Genomic DNA, 25,466 nt, shown 5'->3' with positions numbered 1-25,466 from the left:
CTTCCACCTAAGTCAGTTAACTATGGGAATGGCAGCCCATTTATCTTTTCCTGTTTTATCTGGATTTGGGGACACGCCTTCAGCAGGCATTGTAATTCTCAAGCTCCATGTTGGGATTCTGTTTGGAATCCATTGTTCAGGCTTTTGGGGTCAAATCTCAGGGCACATCTGTTAGTGATTTTACATGGAATGCAGCTATGCACACTGAAGACAATATTTACATGCATATATGTGTTCATGTGTGTATGCACATATGTATTTATATATAGTAAAACAGACTTAGAATTACATTATCCAAGTAAATATGTGGTGTGTGAAATGTCACAATTCCCTCTGTCCTGTACCCTACAAATAGATAGATGACAGATAGATAGATAGATAGATAGATAGATAGATAGATAGATAGATAGATAGATATGAGAGATTAGATAGATAGATAGATAGAAAGAAAGAAAGAAAGAAAGAAAGATAGATAGATAGATAGATAGATAGATAGATAGATAGATAGATAGACAGACAGACAGACAAGACAGGTGCTGTACACAGTCTTTTGAGAATTTCATGGGTTCTAAGCGATGTTACATTTCACTGCTTGTGTGAATGTACCCAGCACATGCAACATTAACAGGATGGCTGATACAGAAATCATAGCATCTGTCTCATGGTTAAAGGGTCCCACAGGTGTTCACAGAACCTTCTCCTTGTTACCACCAGAAGGAGAGGGACTGCCCCATCTGCACACCCTCACTGAAAAGCCAACGGTCCCTGTAGCTTGTGGCCAGAGCCTGTGTCCTTGTCCTCCTTGTCTTTGCATCTCACAAACAGGCTCAGACCCCTTCAGGAAGCTGCTAATGTTGAGAAGGCTTTGAAATACTGAGCATGCTGCTCCACACTCTGGCTTTAGGGCTGCATCCTGTAGAATGAGGCAGCTCATGTGACAATCTCCCTCTGCCCTGGCTCTTTCTCTCTCACCAGGTAACCTAGGCAACCACACACTCCATCCTGTCAGAAAAATCTCTTTTTCTCGCAGGTTATTGATTTCTTCTGGCACAGTGGTTTCAGGATGAGATTTAAAAACTACACCTCTGCCATCATCTCCTGTCCAGAGTCCTCACAGGGCCTCAAGCTGAGTCATGACATTTGAAAACATGTCCCCCAACCTCTCTTGAGAGAAAATGAAAATAGTGGGGTGGGGGAAAATGTCTGTCTATTTCACAAGGGCTGGGAGAGGGTGGCACGACACAGACCTAGAGGTAAATCATGTTGCATTGATGAAAGGTATTCCAATCGCATCACCATGACAACTGCAATCAAGGCATAATTAGAGTCTCTCTTGTAGCACCAGCCTTTAAAACATGCGTGAGGGTTTGACAGCAGAAGCACCACACACCTAAGATGCTCGAAAGTGCTCATGAAGATGCTGCCTGCTGCCTTGTGAGTGTGAGAAACACATCCTGATCTGATCATCCAGGAAAGTGCCCACCAGAGAGGGTGAGGCAGGAAGGGGGAGTACACTGTGGTTCGGGGTGCCATTACTCGGGAAAGGGCTAGTATTATGTGAGGTAGAATGCAATTAATTAAAAGTTTATGGCTCCGGGCTGGGGAGGCAAGGGGCTGGTAAAGTGTCTGGCGCAAGGGCAAGAACTTCTGAGGTTGGATCCCTGAGCACTCACTCAAAAGGTAGCCTGGCGGGGCACTCCCACAATCCTAGAGCTGATAGACAGAGAGAAAAGGATTCCTGGGGCTGGCTATCTACCTGATCGAGACACACTGGTGAGTTCTAGGATCCTACAATACAACTGTCTCAGAACACAGGATGGAGAGCAATAGAGTAACACGCCCAGAGCCAACCTCGGACCTCCACCCACACAGGCATGAGGGCCCACAGTCACACACACGCACAGACACTCAGTCATCCAGTGCACACATATATTGTATGAAGGAGATAAAGGCGATGAGTCAGTAGTCATGGTCAAGTGAGGGTACCAGCAGGACTCGAATAACTGAAATCAAATCAAAGCAAAGGCTACATGGTCCCCACAAAAGACCACCTCTAGGGGAAGCAAGGATCATGGGTGCCGACTCCAGTGACCACTTAGATGACTCTGAGAGTCCTTGGCCAAGAACACAGTGTTGTTATCCATATAGGACATGAACTTTTACAGGGTATGGGGCAGTGTGGCTGGCAGCTGAGCCTGGGCCCTCTTGTCAGAAGGTCCTGTATCCAGCATGCCAAGAGAGTTACAGCACATCCTGTAGTTGGTTGAAGTGAGTCACTGGAATCTCCAGGGAGGTGGATCTTAGGGCGAATGGTTCAATGACCCCCATCTTGCTCTGTCACTGACTTTGACACTTTACCATTGTGTATTCTAAAGAGCAGCATATGCTGATGCTGGATGCAGAGGGGATAACAGGAAGACCTACAGGTAGGTGAGGAATCAGGGAGGGGTAAATGTGACCAGAAGAAAACAGCACCTACTACAGGAGATGCACTGTGGGAAAGGAAGAACATGACCATTGCTGTGCCAAAGGGAGACATATTGAAAAGAAAGCATGCACACTGAACTATAATGACAATTTGGGTCATCACCCAGTCAGTCGGGGGACTGAGAAGATGTATTACAAAACCCAGAATGTGAAGAAAAAAAACAAGTTGCCCCCTGAGTTAGGGTGGAGACCACTACACAGTTTCTTTACCTCTCAAAGTCTCAGACAAAACCACATGGTGACATCCCAGTCCACATTAACAACAGGAGGCAGGTGATCATAGAAGAGAACATGTTTACACATTTGGAACAGAGCATTTCAAGCTGTCCGGTACAAGCAGAACAGGACGCCACAGACTTGAGTAGAGCAAATCAGTTCAATGTCAGGCAAGTGAAAATAACTTGTACACCCTGACGCATCCCTCTGATCAGACAGAGTTACACGTGCACTGTCCAGGGACTGTAGGTCGCAGGGCATGTGAGAAGGAAGGACAAACAGTAAAGCAAGTGGCACATCTTACAGATTTTCCCTTTGTTCCCCAGTAGACAGCAGGCTCTGCCTCTCATGGTTAAATGGCCAGGAACAAGTTTTACCCTGCCAGGATGCCTTTGCCCTCAAAACTGCCAGGGCACCCCATAATGGCTGGTAGGGATGTGTTTTCAGGCCTTCAATAGCTTCTTCTACCATTCCAAAGCTACACACCAGCTGCTGCAGAGTGGTTGCTAGGCAGCAGCCTGGAGCAATGAGCCACATCCTCATTTGTATAAGGCCACATCCACCACACCCCACCTGTGTGGCATATAGGCAGCTGAAAGGCTGGTCCTCTGATCAATTCAACAAGGGGTACATTCTGCCCTCGCCATCATCATCAGAGGCTTTTAGCAGCTAAGAAGAACAGAGTGTACAGACTCCCAATAATAAGCTGATAACTAATAAACACATAGAAACTTGCGACTGCTGGATCTTGACCAGTAACAGCAAACTTGAGGGCAAAGTGGCCTCCCCAGCTTCCAGTCTATAACATGGGCATACCCAGGTTATGGATATTTATAGTGGCATTACTGGAAAAGTCATGAAGTCAGTCCCCACACAAATTCACCAATGATCACCAAATCTGGTGATAACAATATTGACCAGCAATGTCTAGCACTATGACGATTCCACGCGGACCCTCCTGCAGTATAGTCTATACCCCCTCCTGAGCCTTTCCATAGTCAAGCTTGCATAGTCAAGCTTGCCTCTTTGCTTTCTCTTCTACATGAAACTATGCCTTTTCTGACCTGCCTGGGTGTCCTTCAATTATGTATTAATCAGATGAAGAGACATGTGTGGGGTGGGGGTGTGATACACAGGTGTGCAATTCCAAATCAACATTGCTAGAAATATAATTGAGTGAACACATTGGAAATTCTTCCAGCGATCCAGCATTTGGTATGGCTAAGAGGGAATCTTCTCTTCTTCTATGTAGGTTCACACTACTGGATGTTCTACCCAATATAATGCATTTGGTACCTGCTTTAAGCTTGCATTCTTTTACGTCAAATTTTGAATGCTACAAGTCAATGAGTCTCTCCTATCCAGAGCATGGATCTCATCATACCTATCATACCTGTAATTCCTTTTGTGGGGGCACTCAATAAACTGACATTTAGAAGGCATACAGAAGATATGCATCTGTCTTATATATACATATGTACATATATATATATAGATATATACACACATGTGATGTTGTTTTTTTTTTTAACAGGAAGGTGAGGGGGCATTCTATTCCCAGGAAAATGAGTGAAAACTCTTTGTGTATAAATCACAACATGGAGGTTCAGGGATCTCTGGTTCCCACTTTTCTTTTGTAAAGGCTAACACATACCACCACACCCAAAAAGGCATGCTAAAAGACATAAGGAGGAAAGTTGAAGCCTTTCCTAGGACAAATTCGGTCATAGCACAAGTGTTTGGACTCATCCAAGGCAACTGATTGCCTAGACCTCAGAAGAGTCCCGGCCCCTGAGCTGGCCGTCTGCACTCTGTGCATCAGTTTTCATCTCCATCCTCTGGGAGCCAGCTCCTCAGCCTTCTTCCATCCTCTACTTGAGCATCCTCTGGAACATCCTCATGCTTTCCTGCTGCCTGTCCACCGGAAGCATCTGCTCTGGCTCCAGCTGCCCCCCAGGCCCCTCTGGCAGGGGGCTGGGTCTGCTGGCTCCCAGGCTGAGGGTGAGGCCATTGAGGCCCTGCACCAGCGTTTCCCAGGAGTGAGGGTTGTGGGCCGTGTTCCTCTCTCCACTCATCCCAGCAACATTTGGAACATGGTCCTGGCATGGGAGCTGATTCTGAGCTTTTTCGCTTGAGGGAGAGCCTTTGACAGCCCTTTCAAGCAGGTAAGGTGCCATGTGATCCCGGTGCCAGCGTCTTGAGTGCCTCAGGAAGACTTTCTTCCTATGAGGAAAGCCCTGCTTTTCCCAGTATTGCTGCCACAGGGCCTTCTTCTCGCGGGCCTGCTGCTGGAGCAGCCCCTCTGACAGAGGAGCAGGGACAACAGAGCCAGGGCTACGGCGGAGGCTCAAGCCACTGAGGCCCAGACTTAGCTTTTCTGAGGAGGAAGGCTGAGAGCCTGCTGAGGCCTCTTGGGAGCTTGTCACAGTGGCCATGCGGGAGGGCATGGAAATCGACATTGGATCCCATTTCTGCAGCGGATCCATGGGTGTCTAGAGTCGGAAGCCACAGTGAGCCCTGGGTCCAGGAGGAAAAGTGAAGGTGGAGGCTTGTGGAATAACTAGGCGATAGCCAGGAGGAATGTGTGCAGCCAGGAAAATCCAGACTGTAACAAGAGGTGAGAAGAGAAGAAAGAGAGCCCGTGATTATTCATCCCATTTTGTCTGTCCCTCATCTTCGACATGGGGCCACCTCCCAGGCTTCTTCTGGGGGTTACATGAGATGATACATGTTCAGAGAGCTAAGCACAGGGCATAGCACATCAACAGCAATCCTGGCATGGCAGCTGGTACTCTTTCTATCACCTGAGAGCTCATGTGGAAGGTATGGACAACCACATTGATTTCTGCCTCACTTCTGCCAAAACTACAAAGGCAACTCTACTGCAATGAATAGACAATGATAGCCATACTTCATAGAGGTGTTTACATTAATTTAAAAGGCAAAATTTTTTCTCTACTTACAAGGATTTGAACCCTAAGACCTCACTCACACTATCTCTCATCTTCACCCCAATAATCACTGTCTTACCATGCTGTCCTAGAACCCACTCAGTTCCATAACATGCACTGAGATCATGACCAAATTGCCCTGCTTATGAAGACAATGAAAGAATCTTGGCATGGGGATTTCATGGACTCTGGGGTGGCTCTTTCCTGCGTTCCAACATCTGACAGTTAGACATTAGACAACTGCCTAAAAGTCAACCTGGCCCACCATTGACTTTCGACCTCAGGTGTCCTGATGTACCACACGGGGTCTACTTCAGCTCAGTGATTTGAATGTGATCTTTCCGTTGCCTTCTGTGTTCCTAGTCGTACACTTCAAATGACCTCTGCTGACCATGGTCAACCTGGATTCTTGCACTCTGCATTTCCACAAATTTTGTCCTTTAATTTGTGTGTGCAAACTGCTTCCCATAAGCATATCTGATTGCTGCAAACTGTAGAGTTACACAAAAGAGTCTCCTCACCCAAGGAAAAACAAGGACATGAAATAAAGGAAGTAAAGCAAAAGGGATACTGGAAGAGTCTGGGCAAGTGTAGCATCAATGAAAGAGGGAAAGTTCTGGTGGGTCATTCCTAAGGGAGGACATGGGAGTCACAACTCTGCCTGCAGGTAGAGTTGACCGTGCTGTGTGCCCCGTGATTGCATGTCCTGGACTCTTGAGATACAATCAGAGAACAGTGGAGGCTCACATAGGCAGCCTTCAGGAAGGCTCACTATGCTCCTATCCTCAGGCATGAGGAGACAACTGAGCAAAGACATTCTCCATACTTGTTAACCTGACTGGGAGGTGATCAAGTTAAGCTTGCTACTGGATAGGAATGAAGAAACTGCTTCCAAGAAGTGGATACTAAATTATGTCACTTGGCAGCACTGCTTGTCTACTGCCATTGAATCTTCCAGCCTTCTGAGGACGAGATTCCTGAAATTCAAAGGCAGAGAGAGGGGTGAAGGGAAGAGAGGGAGACGGGGATGAGAGACTGAGGGAGGGACCATATGTATGAAAGAGAACTAGTCCCCGATTCTTCATCAATGTCATAAGGAAATATGCCACAGCTGTTTTCACCTCCTCTGGACTTGGTTTTTGCTCTTCCATGCAGTCATTGATGAAGGTCCCTGCACAGCTGCAATCATTGTTCTTTCCACTCCACGTTCCTCTGCTCATCCAAATACAGACAGCAGTCAATATCACCAGAAGCATGTTTAGCATAATGATACCTCACACCAATCCATTGTCAGCACAATGGTTTTCAGGAATATGTCTTCCCTCTCAATGACCAATACCCTCCTCTCAAGATATTCAGAATGCTATGTATACCTTTCTCATCCAACATATCTTTTCCTGGGTACTTCCTGGAGACAATGGTTTCATAGGAAACCAAGTTACTCCTTGTAATAACCAATGCATGGATCCTTAGCTTTAACACAAGAAATTGGAGGAGGAAAGCCATTTCTGTGAGGGTTCCCAGGTGAAAGCTCATCTTGCCAGAGGCTGCAGATGTCTCCATCCCTGCTGTGTGACCAGCTACAGGTCATACTGGAGACCAAATTTCGGTTGAGGGTGCTCACATTTTGTCTTCTGCTCAGTAACTGATACTCACAGGGACCTTACAAGTACTTTAGGGTCTGAGCTGTGAACTCATATGGATATTTATTTTTCAAGGACAGCAACATATTTGGAGGTGTATGTGAAGATATATGGATCCTTTATTTCTGGTAGGGCAAATTATTTGGGAAAAGGCAGGTATTACAGTCAAAAATAACAGTTTGGTGTTGGTCTTGATGCATAGTCAAATGATGATCTGTCTTAAGATCACATCACACAGGAGCCAAACCTACCCAGGTCAAGATTCCCAAGAAGGTAACAACCTTTGCATTGCCACTCACAGGAGGACTAGAAATCCTCTGGAGTAATTTGGAGCACAGGGGTTGTGTCTGGATAATATTCCAGTACAAGGACAGTGTGGTTGAGGAATTTGAAGTGTGGAGCAGGGTGTTACAAGATCAGTCTAAAGTGGTAGCCACTCACACTGATCCATAAAGCAGACATTGTGGGACAAGGACAAGGGTTTGGGCACTTAGCTTTATAGCAGTGGCTAGGTCGCTGTGGCTGCCGAGAGCTCGCCAGTTCCCTCCCTAGATCCCTGCACTTGCACTGATACTTTGTACGAGTCATCACAATTGGGTTCAAAGAAATATTTCTGTGGATATCCTCGATCCTACAGAGCATTCCAGACCTTGGAATGGGGGAATGATGCCCACAAAATATTCTGTTAAGAACTCGATGGCACCTCAGTACCCCCATGGTGGGGTTAGAAGTGATGGCAAAGGCCCAGGTGGAAATCGGATGACAGTAGAGGTACAACAGAACCATGGGACAGCAGTGGAGCTGCAGCTTGGTGGACAAATTCAGAGTTGAGGATTGAAGAGAGGACTTGTGGGATCCTGGGGTTGAGGTTGGATGAATGAAACCAGAGCACGCCAGAGCTGTATCACTCTGGGACAGGAAGATCATGGTTGAAACTGGCAAGTTGGAGATGGCAGAGATCTGGTGGGAGGGGGTATTATCGATGTGGAAGAGGGAAGTTCTAGGCCAGCCAGGCATAGGCACATGTAGCCTCTTGGCATGGACATATCAGTCAGGGCCAAGGCATTGAATATCACTACTGAGAAGAAGAGATCACAGAAACCTAGGCCTTGAGGAATGCCTGTCTCAGTGAATGTCAGGTTTGAGTGTTTGGCTAAACCAAGAAGACAAAGGCAAAAGGAAAATAAATACAACTGGTGGCATAGCCACACCATCGTTTTAGGAGAGCAATGTGGCAGCATTTTCTTACGTCATTCCTGTTGTGCCCTCAGTTCAGGAATCATGTCCTGATGCCAGAGTCACCCCAGCACTCTACCATTGAACAGTAGCTCCCCGTCCTGGAAGCTCAGTGCTGGCAGAGCAAGCACTGAATGAGATAAGAGGATTGTGGTGGCCCTGTGGTGTATGTGGGTATCCTTCACATGAAAGCAAAGGAGAGCAGGATAACTGCCCCGGCACCCAATGTACGTGCCTGATTCTTAAAGCATCCTATGTCCTCAGGTAACTAGTTTACTAAACTTGTGTGTTCAGAACATAGATTCAAGCAATCATTTAACCCATTTTAGAAATTTATTCTCTTTATTTTAAATTTTTATTTCAGGTATCAATTGTGGTTTAGCTTGGCCAAAAACTCACCATGTAGAACAGAAGAGTCTCAAATTTATGGTCATCTTCCTGCTCTGCCACGCTTGGAATTAAAGGAATGGACACTAAGCCTATTAAACATGTGTGAATGTCTGTCTTTCACACACGTACACCTGTACTCACATGCGAGCCACATATATACAGTGTTCGCCAGTAGGACTGCATCTGATTATGCTGCTAAGGCTGGCCTCCAGCTCCTCATCCTTCTGCCTCCTAAGTTCCTGGAAGAGAGACTTGCTGACCCCAATCCACTTATCTTTAAAACTTACAAAGGCGTCAGGTTTTTAAGCTGAAAACTGAGAACATGGTTTTCACAACGTTGGGAAATAAATCCACATTATTCCCTAATGGGTTGGTTTTTCCCTAAATATGTGTTTCTCAAAGGGGATGGGGGTATTCTGCCTGAATGGGGAAATCCTGCCCATAGCACACTTGACTTGAGTACTCTTCTTCAAACTCTTATCAAAGATTTCAAAGATTGATCTCCAGGATTTCCACACAATGCACTGACAGATTTCCCCCTTGGAGGGTCTCGGTGCCAGTCAGCCCACTGAAAATGACCCAGTCCTAGCAAATGGATCAAGCATGTTTCTCTCCAGTTTGAGAATGCTCAGCACTTATCTCCTATCACTGCCAGCATCAATGGAATGCACCACAGTCCATTTGCGAAAGCTGACTGCTCTGGCAGTGTTCCAGCTTCAGACTTTGTGGGGAGAACTGCATTATGAATTGAATTCAAGTTGGAGGTTAAATTGGACTAATGCCATTCTGCTTCATCTTCCCTGTGATGAGGCCCTCAAGCCCAAAGAGGTTCTCATTGTGGACTTTCACTCTCTGTCTTTGACACGTATACATGCATAGATCTGAAAAAAAAAAAGCCCTGTAATCAGTCTGCAGCATTAGACAAGCACATCTTTTATACTTGGGCCAATCGCAGAGTGCTGCAGAGAATAGCCAGGGACCATCACGTGCCCACCACAGTTTCGAAGTAAAGACAGTCCTTTCATAACTGCATGTCGCCAGGCAATGAAAGACTGTTGTGCATTTGCTGAAGTGCAAACAAGGCCACACAGAGAGCTCTGAAATCACAAAGATGTGTCTCAAGTCAACATCAATCATGAGAACTCTCAGGACATGAAGGAGACTCAAGACTGAAGATGAGCTGTAGGAAGCTCATGTCCCCAGTCCTGAGAAACAGGGATACTACCGGGTCAAGCGTTGTTAAAGAGAGTGGCAATGAAGATTATGGTTGCAAATATTCAGTCTTATTTGGTGAGTAACTTACCAGCATGTTGTCCCTGAATGTGACATTACTGCCTTGCACCTTGTCACTAGCAAGAAAGAAGACCCAGTCTGATCTCATACTTACAGTGACTGCTGAGAGATGTCTATCTAGGAAATATCTTCTATTCCATTTATGGACTTTGGCTGGGTTTATATTTATTTGTGTATGTTTACTTTTGTCTGTCAATACAGGGTATTGGATGTAGGGCTTGCTACATGGTAGATATATGTTACCACTCGACTATATTTCCAACCTTCTCCATTGATATTTTCTTTTGACTCAAAGTCTCAGGACCTTGTACAGGCTGTCCTTGAACTCGGTCTGTAGCTCTACCTTACAGCAGGTGATCCTCCTGCCTCAGACTCTCACTAGCTGGGATTACAGGCCTCCACCAAAAGGCCTTTGTATTCATTTGTATTTGAAGACAAGGACTTGGGCAAATTTCTTCTTCCAAGAGAAGAATTGAACAGTACAGTTTCTCCCCGAGGGCCATTACTTATCTGCACTGGCTTTTTAGCTTCATTTAGCCTGTATGCTTCATGGTGTCTTGAAAATCGGCAACTAAGTTTCTTTGTCTGCAATAGGAAGTCTCAGGGTATGAAAATGCACTGACCACGGTGCAGGAGAGGGCAGATCCTCAGGATTGTAACAGTAAGGAACTCTCACACAAGTCAAGAAGGCTTTCTGCACCTGGTCCACATCAAACCTCTTAAGAAAACTTGAAGAAAAGCCAAAAGAACAAATGAGGAACTAAAACCCGACTGAGACATCCATCTTGGGAAGAATTCTGACTGCTCCCTCTCTAGTCATGGTTAACAAGGTTAACTATTTATTCTTTTGAGAAATCAACCTGACCATAATCCCCAAGATTGGTCCCAAGTAGAACAGGATGAGAAACAGTCATTAATAAAAGTAAGTTCCGAAATTTCCCTCATTTGGTGGGAACTCAAGAGATCTCATCCCTCACAGGATATAGGGAAAATGATGATGATGCAGAGAATGGCACAGGAGTTCACCAAATCCTTCAAAAGTTAGGGTTTGCTGAAGACCTCAAAGTGGCCTTGCATCAGTCTGTCCTGTGCTGTGGTCAAGTAGACAGAAAAGGACTCTCCAGAGGGAATGATCTACTGGTTGTGTTGATCTGCAGCAGGGACCACGAGCAAGCAAGGAAGGACAACAGGACTGTGGTATCACGCAGGTGACTGTCATGTGTCTCAAGTACAGAACCACAAAGGGAAACCAGGGTCTTCTGACAGTGGCCCAACCGAGGAACCTCACAATTATGGAGGCAATATGAAATATGGGGGGGGGAATAAATAAGCAAATCCTCTGATCATAAGGAATTGCCCAGAGGTCATTCCAGGGGTACAAACATGGCCAACAGACAGTTTTATCCCTTGAACTCCTTCTGGTTTAACTTCAGAAAAATGTCTATCTGGTCTATGGCCATGAATACCCAAGGTCATCGTGGCTAGAGATTGATGAAGGAAGGTCATTGGTTAATTAATAAAGAAACTGCTTGACCCTGATAGGTTAGAACATGGGTGGGTGGAGTAAACAGAACAGAATGCTGGGAGGAAGAGGAAGTGAGGTAAGACGCCTCAGAAAGATGCCATCCAGGGCAGACTCGATGAAGCAAGCCAACAGGTCAGACATGCTGAATATTTCCCGGTAAGACTGGTGCTACACAGATTATTAGAGATGGGTTGATCGGGATAGGAGAATTGGCCAGTAAGAGCTAGAGCTAATGGGCCAAGCAGTGTTTAAAAGAATACAGTTTGTGTGTTGTTATTTCGGGGCATAAGCTAGCCAGGCGGCTGGGAGCCGGGTGGCAGTAAGGCAGCCCACAGCTCCTACTATAAGAGATGATGAAAGGATCCATGCATGGAGCAGTAGACACGAATGAAAATCCATCAGGAAAATGTGGGTTTCAGGACAAAGCTTTTAATGTGGAGATGGAGAGAGTAAAGTCAGGGAGAGAGAGAGAGAGAGAGAGAGAGAGAGAGAGAGAGAGAGAGAGAGAGCAGAGAGTGAGGAGGAGACAGAGAAGCAGAGAGGTGGAAGGGAGGAAGAGAGAGAGATACTGTTCCTTGGTCTCAGGTCCACTGAATATGGTCATCATGGCCTCAGCAGGCTTAAATACTGTCGAGTGGCACAACACAATGAGTGGACAGCACCAGAAGCTTCTAGACTTAACCAGCCTTTCCTAAAACAGCCCACTTGCATTAGCGCAAAGGGAGCTTGTACTAAGTTGAAGAGACCTGGTTTTCAATGCTGGAGTTTTCTCTCCAGTTGTGTGTCTTATGCTGCTCATGGACTCCTGTCACATTCTTCAGGATCTGATTGCACAGGTGGATGGCTTGGCAGCAATTTCCCTCCCTGCCTGTGACTTGCAGCCTCAACCGACATCTGTTTCCAGGACCTCACTGGAGTTGGAGCCTATACTAGGTTGTTCCAAAGGTCAGTTAGTTCCTTACTCTCTGAATACATCCATATAGCCCCTGGTGAAACACTCTTCCCTTTTGTAGGTACAAGACTTCAATAGGAAAGGGTCGCTTCTCTCCATTGCCAGTCTTAGAAAATACTTTACATTGCAGGAGGGATGCTTATGAAGGGCAGGCTTACACCGTTTCAATAAAGACTTGGGAGCTGTTAGGACATAGGCTGGTGATAAACAGCTAAATGACTTGCAAAAGACAGTAAGGGGATGGCACAATGTATTTACCAGGACAAGAGATTCAGACTCTTGGAGGAGGCAGATTTGCAGGAGTTAGGGTCCAGCTGGAGGTACACAGTCATTCCAGTGAAGGCTAGGTCACATAGGGAGAGCCTGACTTTACAAACAAATACAAACAAATGTTTAAGAAAGGCCAGACGTGATGGCACAAGCAATCCAACCTAGCAAACAGGAGGCAGAAGCAAGATGACCTGCTTATGTTCCAGGCAAGCCTGTTATACATAGGGTTCTGGCCCAGCTCTGGTCAAATGTGAAATGAGAGAGTTTTTCAAGAGGGCAGAGGACTACTTCCTGGAGTCTGTTCTCTTTCCATCACTGAACTGCAAGGGATGGTACCCAGATTGTTAAGCTAGTTGACAAGCACCTTCCACCAAGGTATCTCGCCTGCATGACTGATAGTGGTTCAAACCCAGGTGGGCAGCCCTCCATAGATCTCATCCTGCACTGCTCTCCTGAGGTGCTCCTGAATTGTGCTGCATGCATGCAGTTTCAGAATGCAGATTCCTTCTCCGCTTTATTATTTGGCTTTTGTGCCTCACTCTTAAAGAGAAATTGCTAACTGAGTCTCTGTTCACTGCTCCCTGCCAAGAACACTAACATCTCCTGAAGACCTGCTTCTTCCACTTGGGAAACATTAGCCATAACACATGTCCTTTGCGTGGCATGTGGTTCCCTTCATAAAGAGCTTCCTTAGCAAACAGACCAAAACTCTTCTCCATAAATGTGAAAACTGTGTAACCCTCATGACTACAGGGCAGATGGAATTGATGCCTTCTGGTTCCTTGATCATTGAGAAAGCATGGACATTTAGGAAGGGAGTTCCTTTGCAGGCTGGTTGGCTGCTTGATATGACTATTCATGGGGACAGGTCCATCACTAAATGGCATTGTCTGTTTCTTGTAATGCCACCTCAGTTCACTCATCATAAGCGCATTAATTGTGCTGAAGGTTTTAGCATTCCTGGGGTCTGCTATAGGCTGAGCAGGCACTGTTCCACTGGCCCACCCTGCCCCAAACAACTGCACTGATTTTGATGGTGTGAGATGCCCTCATCGGCGTGAAAGACGTTTTATACAAGGAACAATCATCCCACCCAGCTTTCCAACAGCTCTTTAGTCAGATATTGTGTGCAGTAGCTTAGACTTTATCAACATTACACATCATGGATGGAACTGTAAGAAACAACACACAAGCTGTTCATATCTAGATTTTGCACTTAATCTCTGACAGAATTACAAGTGCACTCCACAAAGTCTGACGGGCACACAAAGGGAGCATTAAGGGAAGAAGTCTTCTCACTCGGAATGTGGAGTGCATTTACCAGAGCCAGGCTTCACGTTCACAACTGCAGAGGCTGGCATTTGCACCATTATAGGTAGAAAATCTCCCTTCTGAGGAGCTGCCCTGCCAATCATTTCAGAATGAGAACAAGCCCCATTCTCCCTGTAATCAATGCTCATTATCGCTTTGGTGTTGGCTTATTTGCTGCTGTTGTTTGTTCTTTCATGTTTTAATGAAGTACACATTCTTTTATGGGCCTTAGCTTCTCAGAAGGAGGGGTCACATTGTACAAGGACATTTAACCTGGAGACCCTAAATGAGTCACTTGGAACCCAACTTGAATGGGACAAACAAGCCATTCAGTATCAGGAGAAATCCTCATGCTGCTATTTAAACATGAATTGGACACCAGACTTGACAGAAAACACATCAAACTGTCACGAATGACCCTCTGAAATCACAGTGGTGGAGCAAAACAGCAAAAGAGTACAAATGCCCATTGACTCTTACTGAAAATACAGACAAAAGCCAAGACTGCTTTGTGGGAATGTCATTGCTTTTTATAAACAAGGGAGGAGGAGCACCCAGGTCATCACGTCGGTGATTGTCCTCTCTGCTGTAGGCTGTAGAAATGGGCCTCCTTCAAGATCTGGTTAATGTGGGAGTAAGGACCTTGGCCTTGGCACAGTGCATAGTCCTCGTGTGAGAACTCGGGGATATTGGAGTATAGTTCAGCAATGTTCTGGTTTAAGCTGCTTTCTGGTACACTTCCTCGTACTGGGATATTGATGCTGCTGTGGTTTCTTTCATTATCACTGCTTGACGACTGGAAGGAGAAAGACAGAAGGAGGATGGCTATTATGATACTGTCATCATTTCCTGTTCAGCTTGAAGAATACTGGCATCACGCTTTACAAAAGGCTCCACAGTCTATGAAGTGCAAACACTTGGGTAGCTCCTTCCCTCCTGACAGCAGCGCTATCACACAAACTGGGGTTAATGGCACCCATTTGACAGAACAGGAAAGAGATGTTTTACAACCCAAAGGCAAGTCTTTGGGAATGTTGTGGAGAGGGCTCAAACACAGGTTTTCTCCCTCTAAAATCCTTCATATATCCACTGACCCTATGGCACCATGCATTTGAATTACCTGAACCAGGGAAGAAGCTCCCAATAGCCAGGACAAAGAAGCAATCAATGCTGCAGAATGTGATAGGGATGAATGAGTAAAATGGAATGCAAGCCCAAGTCCCAATGTGGCAGAGAAATGACGGGGAAAGCTCTACTTACACAGACATGCATATGTGCACATGTATATACATACCAATAACAGGATCTTTCCATACATATCCTCGAGAGTGGACATATGTGCATGTCCTATAACTTCAAGTAGGCTCGACTTGTATTTTGAAATTATTTTGATATTGGTTAATGACAACTGTAGGCCATCAGTCAGCATTTCTGATGATTAACACACTGGGTTTAGTATAGTTTGCATATGGTAAGTGTGATCTCAATATTGTCTTTCCTGATGTAGCTGCACTCTGTCATATTGGTGATATCATGTGGGATCCCACCCAAAGAGCCATATTCTGGGGTTCTGTAAACAAGGGATACAACTCAGTGGTAGAGTACTTTTCTCACATGCATGGGACCTTGGGGTTGATCTTCTTGGGGACAGGAACAAACATTTTGCACACATTCATGAAGTTCTTGCCTCTAATCTTAAGACTATCGAAGGAAGAGGAGATGATCACAATGACCCTTATAAGATCAGAAATGTTGAATACTATTGGTATCCTATGTCTATAAGGTCATCTTTCCCGATGATAGCTGTAATAATGACAGAAACCAATATGTGCCATCATTCTCCAGGCATGTGGAACTGCTCAGCCACTACATCACCTACAGGTATCCAATGAGTATTTATGCAATGAGATTCATGCACTCAAAGACTGTACATGAGAGACACAGAAGTCAGATGCATCTGTTGGTGAGTAACCATCAAATATCTTTGGATAAAAACACCCAGTATACACTCTGGATTCTCTGAGGTAGATTTCCTTTGTTGGTTTTTTCATGTGGTTTCTTTTTTTTTTTTTTAATGACAAGCAGGGGAATCATCACAAATGGAAGCATTTTACTTTGCACTCTGTGTCAGGAAGATGATAGTATCATACAAAAACTGCATATATTACACTGAGGGACCCTGGGGATATGGTGACAACAGTGGAGAGCTTGTCTAGCACACAGAATGCACTGGGTTTGAGCACAGTTCAGCATTTCATGTGCTGAGCAGTACTCCTATAGAGTGAGGTGGATTGTGGAGAATTAGAATGCTGAGGTTATGATCATCTTTAGTAACATGGGTAAGTTGTGGTTTACCTGAGTTACCTGAGACCCTGCCTGTGAGAACTCACAGAAAACCTCTCGGTTTCTAATTTCTAGCTGGCGTATAAAATTTTTACTTCAGTTGTGTAGTGGCATCACTATTACAGTAATGCTCATTGTACAACTTAAGCATCTGGGATATTAACAACCAAAAACCAGTAAAGAGTTTTTATAAGGGAAGTAACTGCCAGGGCACATGAGCACACACCTGTAATATCAGGACTTCTGAGGCTGAAGAAGGAGGATCTAGAGGAGAGTCTGGACTACATAGGAGCTCCAGGACAGCCCCAGGTATGTATCAAGAAGCTGCCAAAACAAAAACCCAGACAGATGCACAGGCAAACACACAACAACAAAGAAAGAATGAAAAAAAGAATGCAGAAGAAACTTCAACTAATCTAAGTGATATATCATCTATTAATAGTCTTCAGACAATATCAGTTGTGCTTTTGCTAAAAAAGATATTCTTGATATCTTATGGGACGTCTATATTTCCCAAGTCCTTTGAAAACCTTAAAGTGTAGTTAATAAATGTCAACACTACGTATTGGTTGGAAAAATACTCATGTTGTCTTAGTTATTTTCTATTATTATGAAGAAACCATGACCAAGACAATTTACAAAAGAAAAGCATACAGTTTCAGAGGTCAGTCAGCATCCATAACCACCATGGGGGTGGGGTACATGGCAACAGGAAGGCGAACATAGTGCTGGGAACAAGTGCTTAGAGCTTTACAAACAACCAGGAGGAAGGGAAGAGGAGAGGGTGGGAAGAAAGTAAGGAGGTAGGAAAAGAGAAGACAGACAGAGAAATAGGAAGGCCATGTCATGGGGCTTGAAAGCTCAAAGCCCATCCACATAGTGACATACCTCCTAATCATTCCCAAGTGGATTTAGAACTGAAGATAGAGCACATAAATATATGAGCTAATTCATGCCATTCTTACTCAAAGCGCCACATACTCATACAGTTTGAGATGGGAAACGATGGTTTCTACTTTTGTGATATCTTCACTTTCCATGTAATCTACATCAAGTGAATCATAGGCAAAACAAATATTCACTTTGTCAGTAACTGGAAAACAGAAAGGATACTTATGAAAAATCAGGGGAAGAACATCTCACCATTTAAATTTTCCAAAGGTTCTAGACGCATGGGCACAGGCAATGTTATACTTTTTTGAAGACCTTAATAAAATCTGAATGTTTTCCTCAGAGTCAAGGAAGCAGTGTGGTCAGCAGAGATCTGGTACAGTTCTGTTTGAGGACAGGACAGAGAATTGCATGTGTGGGTTTCTTATTTACCAGGTAGCTCAGAAGCCTACTCAACTGGGCTGTATTTGGGAGAGAATGCTGGGAAGACACGGCCTTTACAATGCCCAATCTATCGAAACACATGCTTGTGGATTTACTACTGGAACAGGAATCTCATCTTGTCCCCAGAGGCCCCTGAGCTGGAACTGACCTGAAAGTCTCTTTCATGAGGTCTGTACTTCATGGGGACAAACTTCCAAAAGAGGGAAGTAGTCAGCAGTCCTACCCAGCCATGATGCCTGTGAACCACAACAACCAGCATGGTAAGATAACCTTAAGGGTGTGGTAGTGGCACATGCACTAGTGGTGACCTACAAATCCTCAATCTTCAGTCCTGCTCAGGAGGAGGGAAATCATACCTGATACAGGACACCTAGGGGTAGATATAGTATAGCAGTCTCCAGAAGCAGTAACTGCCCCTTTAAGAAGACAACATAATCCCTAACTACACTGCAAATATCTAGTCTTATACCTAGACAGAAGTGCGGTCTTCATGCAGCATCATGGAAATGTCTTCTTCCAACAGAGACCATTGAAGAAAGCCACAACTAATAAAAATGCAGCACCATGGAGCTCAATCCCAACAGACACAAGGAAGAGAGGGGAAGAGGGAAAGATTGCTCGAACCAGAGGATCATGAAGTTTCCTGTGAGCCAGTGTCTCCTGGGAATGTCAGAAGCTACACCCATGGTCTCACCAATGTGATGGCCTGAGAGTGAACTGAAGAACAGCCACCACAGACATGCCAAAGTAGCCAGGGAATGCCCGGCACACCTCAGTGCCACAAAAAACAAAAATGAAAACAAACCTATAGGCAACAAAGGGACACTGATAGTGGGAGAAAAAAGCCCACAATTTGATTATCCAATACCAAATGGCCACCCCATAGGATATGCAAAAAATAATATTATAGGAGTCTCTGTGTGTGTCTCTGTGTGTGTATGTGCACGTGTGTGTGTTTTCAATAAAAGAAAATAAAGGTCCAAATTTGATATTGAGCAAAAAAGAACAGTATATGAAAAGATTTCCAAGGATAAAGGGAAGGTTGAAAGGAGGTAAGTATATTATAATCATAAAAATAAAATAACTGGAAGATGAAAGCCACCTGCTCTAGGCAATGCAGTGTGGGAGGAATCCTCACAGATGGAGTGTAAACACTGGGGAGAAACAGAGCTCAAGACTGGTGAGGATGATTTGAAGGACAGACAGATGCTGATAAGATGTGGGTTTGTAGTCCCTAGGGGAATTCTCCAGCCATGAAATGTGCAGGAGCAGACATGGCAGGAACATGTGGAGACCTTGGGTGTCCCGCTAAGAACTCTCTTGAGCTGCACAGACAGATGCTCACATGGATGGATGGGAACGGAGGACAAATATGACAGAGGACACCCACAAAGTTTTTTAAGTATCCAGAAACAGGCCTCAGATCTTGGTGATATTGACAGAAACACAAAGCAATGTCCGGTGACACCCAGAGAGTGAAGGGGAGACAGTCGCTGAGAACAGTGCACACACACAAACACACACAAAAACATACTGACCACTGCAGACATCACCTGGCAATTTCTATATTCCAGCATTTTAGCTTAGCATGCTCCCCAGATTGAGTTCTAGTGTAAGCTAAGGCAAAGGAAGGGGCAGCTGCAGACAGAAAGGTGCAGTGAGCAGCTTTAGGAAAGGAACTGGCGAACAGGAGGTGGTGGGAATGCAGACAGCAGCTTTGAAACAAAGGTGAGAAGGGAGGCAGCACCTGGAAGAAGTATGGCAAGTCTCCAGGGGTGGAGAGAGAGCCTCCATTGGTAGTGACACAAATCCTGGGGAAATGGAAACAGAAGTGATAAGGAAGAAAGTTATCCTGAAGTACCACCCCAAATACTGAATGGAAATTCAGGAATATGCATACTATAGAACTGGATAATGCTTCCTAAGGTAAAAAGCAATTGAATTCAGCATTTCTGATCTTCAACTCTGGCTTTTCATCCAATTCCTTGCCTATATACCTCAGTGATACTTGTTTCCGAATCCCCAACAGTGTAATGAAATTCACCCTTAATACCCAACGCACCCCAGGAATTACATGATGTTGTTTACTAACCAAAAGTGACAAGCCCTAAAAAGCCCACTGAAGACTTTAGACGATGAACTCCCAAAAGCTCCTCACATTTACAAGGGCAGACCCTGCTTTACTGATCCCACCAAACACTGCACGCTCTTGTGTCAGAAGGCACCCAAGAAAGCAGGCTGTTGGATTACTACCACTTTGCAAATTAACAAGGGAATGAATGACATCATATGGAAAATTCTGTGTGCAGGGAAGGGGCCTAATTCAGGCAATCTGAAGACCAGAAGGTAAAATTGGGCCATATCTTGAGTTCTAATCTGCATTGTAACTGAAAAATTCCACCTCTGATATGACCTCTTCTGTGTGAAAGGAGTGAGTGGAGTTTGAACAAGGCAAACAAAGATGACTAAGGAAGCTTCATATGTAGAACACATGCTTATCGTCAATCCACAACTCCAGAGTCTAAGGTGAACATGCATATGAGAATGCTCGCCATACTTGGTATACTCCATAGTCAAGGGTTCTTAAAACGTCTACAAGCTATAAGGCCACTTTAGCACAGCTCCCTCACCCCCATACACACCCTTCCAATGAATGTATCTTCTAAGATCACTTCAGAAGGCACCCACTTTGCTTAGGTTTCACAGCACAACTAAGGACATTTCTTCACCTCAGTGAAAGACTCAGAGCCCTCTCATGTCTCCCTCACGAAGTTCTGTCTTCCACATTGTACAAGGGAGTCAAGAGTGAGGTACATGGGCCCTATTTCATTTCTGTTGCTGTGATAAAACACCCTGACCAAAAGCTACTCAGGAATGAATGTTTGCTTTGGCTTACAGATCCAGGGTTTCATCCCTTATTGCAAGAAATCAATGCAGGAACTTGAAAAGCATCTCACATGAGTCAAGAGCAGAGAAAGACTAAGCAAGGGAATCCCTGCTTGCTTGATCTCTTGCTTACAGCTGGCTTTCCTCTTCATGTATATGTTCTAGATGCCTCGCCCAGGGAGTGACACCACTCACAATGGGTTGGGGCTTACTGTATTCACTAACAATTAAGATAACCCCACAGTCATACCCCAACCTCATTAAATCATTCTTCAATAAGACAATTTGAAAGTCAATGAATTGAACTGGAAAAAAATTATACTGAGTAAGGTAACCCCACCTTCAAAAGGACAAACACCACATTTTTCCCTCCTATGTGGGTCCTATTTCACTCCTATGTGGGACCATTTTGCTTTGTGTGCTTACCCTGAAGTCCCTTTGCGACCCAAGAAACTAGAAACAGGCCCTCGAGTTTGGAGAAGATTGCATGAAGGACGGAAAAGAACAGAATACTGGTAACAACAAAGTGGAGAGCAGAAATCATGGTGTCAGAACAGCTCAAGCATCTTGTGGAATAATGGGAATGGGAAAAGGAGGACTTGTAAGGGTTAACCAGAAAGATGCTACATGAGGACCGATGACCTTAGATCCCGAGAACAATAAGTAAGAGGAGGTGGTGGGAGACATGATATGAGAGAATGTGAGGGGCAGACTGTGGGTGGAGAAGTGAAGTGAGAATAGGGGAAGGGAGTGGAGAGGGCAGGATGTGGACAGCTAAGGAAAACTCGGGGTGTATGAAGAAGCTTTGTGATATGCACTAGATGACAAGGACATGTGCTCAACCAAGCACATAGCGTACATGCAATTTTCAATGTTTCATTTATGCTATGTACAGTGGTGTTTTGCCTGCACCTTTGTCTGTGTCATCCTATATTCTTTGGAGTTTTGCCTCCATGTATGTCTGTGTGAATAGACAGCCTAAAGGAAGACTGTGGAACTTTGGGTTTGACAATAATTCAAGCATCTGGGCCTTCCCAGGATAGGAACAACCAGAGAGGCCCATAAACGGGGTGCTCCTAAATGCATAAGCATTGCCAGAACATAAAGTAGTGAGTAGAAAGTAGTAGTGGTAAGTACGTCTGTGTGAATGCATCAGATGCCTTGAATCCGGAGTTACAGACAGGTGTGAGCTGCCATGTGGTGCTGGGAATTGAACCCAGGTCTCCTGGAAAAGCAGACAGTACTCTTAACATCTGAGCCATCTCTTCAGACCCCATACACACTATTTTTAATAAGGATACTGCTTGGGGGTGAACAATGTTGTTCCCTGAAGCCATAGGCCATTGAGTAAAAATCTCAGCCCTTCACACAATTACTTCCCTATTGTCCAGCAGGCCTCAGAGGTGACCAAACTGTGAAGGCAATTGCCACTGCTATTGGTTGCCCAACAGAACAAGCCAATAGGCACCTGTGGCTGAGATACTATACACTTTTGTTACAGGTTGTAGGGAAGTCAGTCTTGAACTCACCTGGAAATCTCCCAGCTGGCTACTGTTCACAGTACCCAGAAGGGGTTATGATGGCTGTCATGAGGGAAAGGATGTAAGTGATCTTACCCATTGCTGGACCCAGAACAATACAATACTGGCTTGCAAGGCATGATGAGCCCACTCGTGTAATGACTGCAGTTCTGTTCCTGCACCTAACCAATTCTTGTCCTGATTGAATCTGAAGCCTGCTCCACATGAATAAGGGTATACTTCGTGCTTTAAACATTGTCAAAACGTACAATTAGTGAACTGATACTTCCTTCAAAGTGCTGGGGGGAGGACTTACTGTCAGTCTGCTAAATGATCATGTTGTTAAACTGCCTTCTAAATATTCATGTTTGCTTGCCTAGGTCTCCACTGCTCTCAACACTGGTTTGAGAAGCTTCTAGTTGCAATGAGTAGTCATCAATGCAGAGACACGTTATGTTTGGAAGGGCTGGCCTTGAGCAACAGTGAGTGCTCAGCCACAGACAGGACATCTACATCCACGAGGTGCCAGGAGAGATTGCAGATGAAGATGATGAAGAAATATTGTACTGTGCACGTGAAGGTAACCAAGAAATTTCAAAGAATTCAAAAGAGTATTAAAAAGAGATCTCTTTCTCGGGTGCTTGCAAGTCCTGTCAGGCTGTCAGGTAAACCAACCACCACAGCCCACAAACTGCTAGCACCAGAAAGAAATATAACCAATTACTAAACATTCCAGCAGACAGCTTCCCTTACCCTGCCTACAACACTGGTGTCAAAAAGAGCTATAGTCCCGATTTGGGCACGTGAAGGGTGCACAGAAGCCTAACCTAAGTAGGTGTGAGGCCCAAAATGTACTTTTCTCATTTGTCTGTCTGCTGTTTTCTTGGAACGTGAGCATCAGGTCCCATGTGATCAATAGCAGAGTAAAGGCCTGGGACCTACACTAGAAATCCATATGCTCTCCTTGAGTCTCCATTTCTTATTTCACTCACTCATCGGAGAACACTGTGAAGCCATTGTTCTCTATCAGAAAGACAGACATGTACAGAAGCTTTCGTCTTTATGTTTGCACTACCATATCTCATACCTTAGAACCAGGGAGCAGATTTACATGCACACATCTACAGATGCTAACCTTGGGAACAAAGGCAGTGTTCACATTTAGGTGACCATATGCAGCAGAAACTTCAGTGGGTCAAGAACTCTACTTGCTAGACTCAGGTAGATCTAGGTACATTTTATCCAAAACCTACCTGTGTCTGTCCCAGGGGAATGGCATGCTTTGACAAGCCTTTCATCTCTTGCTTGGGAAAGGTAAAAGTCAGCCATACTTACTCATTGCCTGATGAGAGCAGCCCAGAAAACCTTTACAATGCTCCCTCCTCACTTACGCTTCCATTCAAACCATGTTATGTTACTCTTTACTGGCTGTTAAAGTTAAGACTGTGGAAGTTGAAACGCCAGCTCTTCGGCATAAGCATCCCTAAAGCTCTCCCACGCCCCTTCACACAACCCCACTTTGCTTTTTGTTTTCTCAGGGAGAAAGCAAGAAGAGCATTGCAGCTAGTAGCCCGCCACTCTGTTCTTCAAGTTTATGTCTTTCCTAACCACAGAAGGTGGGGTTCAATTCTCCCTCCCTATTTTCAAGGTGAGGGTTTTTTTGGAACCCCATCCTCCTGGCTGGGCTTGGGAAAACATCTCTATGGGTCCTGTCTCTGTCCTGCTGCACAGTAAAGCTATGTTTGTGTCAATACTTAGAATCCTGCTCTGCCTCAAAACCATTGCAGACACAAAGAAGACTTTCATGACTGTGTCTGGGAGGATTCTCTTGCCAACGTGGAGATGGAAATGAATGCCACAGAGTGGGCAATGAGTCAAATGGAGAAGCTGTGTGGCCATCGCTCCTACCTCTATAGCGTGAGGGTCCTGGAAGGCCTGGTCCTTCTTATTCCTCTTTGAATGAGGGTCATCGTGGTTGTCCTCCTCGTTGTCATCTCTTCTCCTTTTCCTGAAAAGAGTTTTCAGAGGGAGAGGAAAACCTGTTGTCATTCAGGATTGATCTTTTGGGTGCTTAACTTTCAGCCCTGTGCCAATACCCAAATCTGCGGCCTTGCCTAGGATTAGAACAGTCAGAGCTGCTCTGATGGATCCAGGGTCTGCAGGTAGATGGCACTAGGCAGTGGAGCAAACATGTCAAACAGGAATCCTAGGTGTGCCTGAAACCCAAGTTCAAGTTCCCTAAATCAGAATCTTAATTTGATGCACTGCTTAGGACCCAAAACATAAAGAATTTTATGGCCAAATGTTAGGACTCTACCTGTCCAGGCTCATTTTCTTAATTCTCTGAAATAAGATGGTCTTAAGCCCTGCCATAGGGCAACTCAAAATACGCGAGCCTTCTTTGCCTATTTATTCTTGTGTTCTTTCCGCCTGTGGCTAGGAACAGACACGTCCTGTGTACTGTCAGATCATTCCTGTTGCTATACCAACAAGTATGATGTCATTGTAGCTACCTGACTTGATTGCTACCATGACACTCTGGCTGATGACTTCCCTGAAACTGTCTAAAAGTGTTTTTGATGAAACCAGATATAGTGATGCATTCCTGTATTCCCAGCTCCAAGAAGGCTGAGGTATAAACATCTCTAGCTCCATTGCTACTTGGGCTACATTATGAGTCCCAAGCCAGCCTGAGCTGTTATATAGGAAGACACCATTTCAGGGAATAATAAAAGTACCTGCCACACTACTTAATCATCAATTTTGTTGTGGTGTTTGCCATTATAATTCATATCTTTTTTTTTCAGAGTCTCACTCTGTAGCCCAATCTGTCATCAAACTCACTATTGTGGATTGGCTGGTCTTGAACTTGCTGTAATTCTCCTGCTTCAGCTTCAAGAGTACTGGAAGACTTGCCTGATCTTAAAATCCTTGCAGAAATCCTATAATTGATTAGACAGACACTCTTCTTAACCACTTAATTAGAAACTAGGTTTAACGTGTTGGCATTCCTTAATATTGTTGATTCTAGTTATGTACACTTTTTCTTTAGTCTTCAATCTTATGTTCATGTCTGAGAGACTCAAACTGCTATCAGCTCTTTTCAAA

The 25,466-nt window shown here is 44.7% G+C and overlaps 2 protein-coding genes across 16 annotated transcripts in view; both read right to left on the bottom strand.

The window, feature by feature from the left end:
- Positions 1-25,466, bottom strand: part of Vcf2 (VCP nuclear cofactor family member 2) — a 192,354-nt gene that overhangs the window by 108,761 nt on the left and 58,127 nt on the right. For 7 of the 15 annotated variants that reach the window (XM_075956818.1, XM_075956826.1, XM_075956827.1 and 4 more), the window contains exons 2-3: positions 24,267-24,366; positions 14,059-15,070 (exon numbers count right to left, since the gene is read on the bottom strand). In XM_075956818.1, coding sequence (XP_075812933.1) covers positions 14,837-15,070; positions 24,267-24,366 — 334 coding nt within the window. In that variant the 3' untranslated portion in view covers positions 14,059-14,836. Of the gene's footprint in view, positions 1-8,858; positions 9,805-14,058; positions 15,071-15,568; positions 15,845-19,699; positions 19,764-24,266; positions 24,367-25,466 lie in introns of those variants that run through there. The other 8 variants (XM_075956821.1, XM_075956819.1, XM_075956822.1 and 5 more) reach the window with 3 other exon arrangements.
- LOC142840214 (protein FAM156A/FAM156B-like) lies at positions 2,762-24,368 on the bottom strand. Its single transcript, XM_075956816.1, has 2 exons — positions 24,267-24,368; positions 2,762-5,308 (listed from the first exon to the last, which is right to left on the bottom strand). Exon 2 carries the CDS (start codon positions 5,187-5,189, stop codon positions 4,575-4,577), a length of 615 nt encoding a protein of 204 aa, XP_075812931.1. The 5' UTR covers positions 5,190-5,308; positions 24,267-24,368; the 3' UTR covers positions 2,762-4,574.

This window comes from Microtus pennsylvanicus, chromosome X, assembly GCF_037038515.1.
Source record: "Microtus pennsylvanicus isolate mMicPen1 chromosome X, mMicPen1.hap1, whole genome shotgun sequence".
Classification (NCBI taxonomy): Eukaryota; Metazoa; Chordata; class Mammalia; order Rodentia; family Cricetidae; genus Microtus; species Microtus pennsylvanicus.
The sequence above is the reverse complement of the archived record's forward strand: the minus strand, read 5'-3'. Positions and strand labels throughout refer to the sequence as shown.

Bases quoted from the DNA above. Each gene is read 5' to 3' on its own strand.
- LOC142840214 (XM_075956816.1), bottom strand. From the start codon at position 5,189: ATGGATCCGCTGCAGAAATGGGATCCAATGTCGATTTCCATGCCCTCC.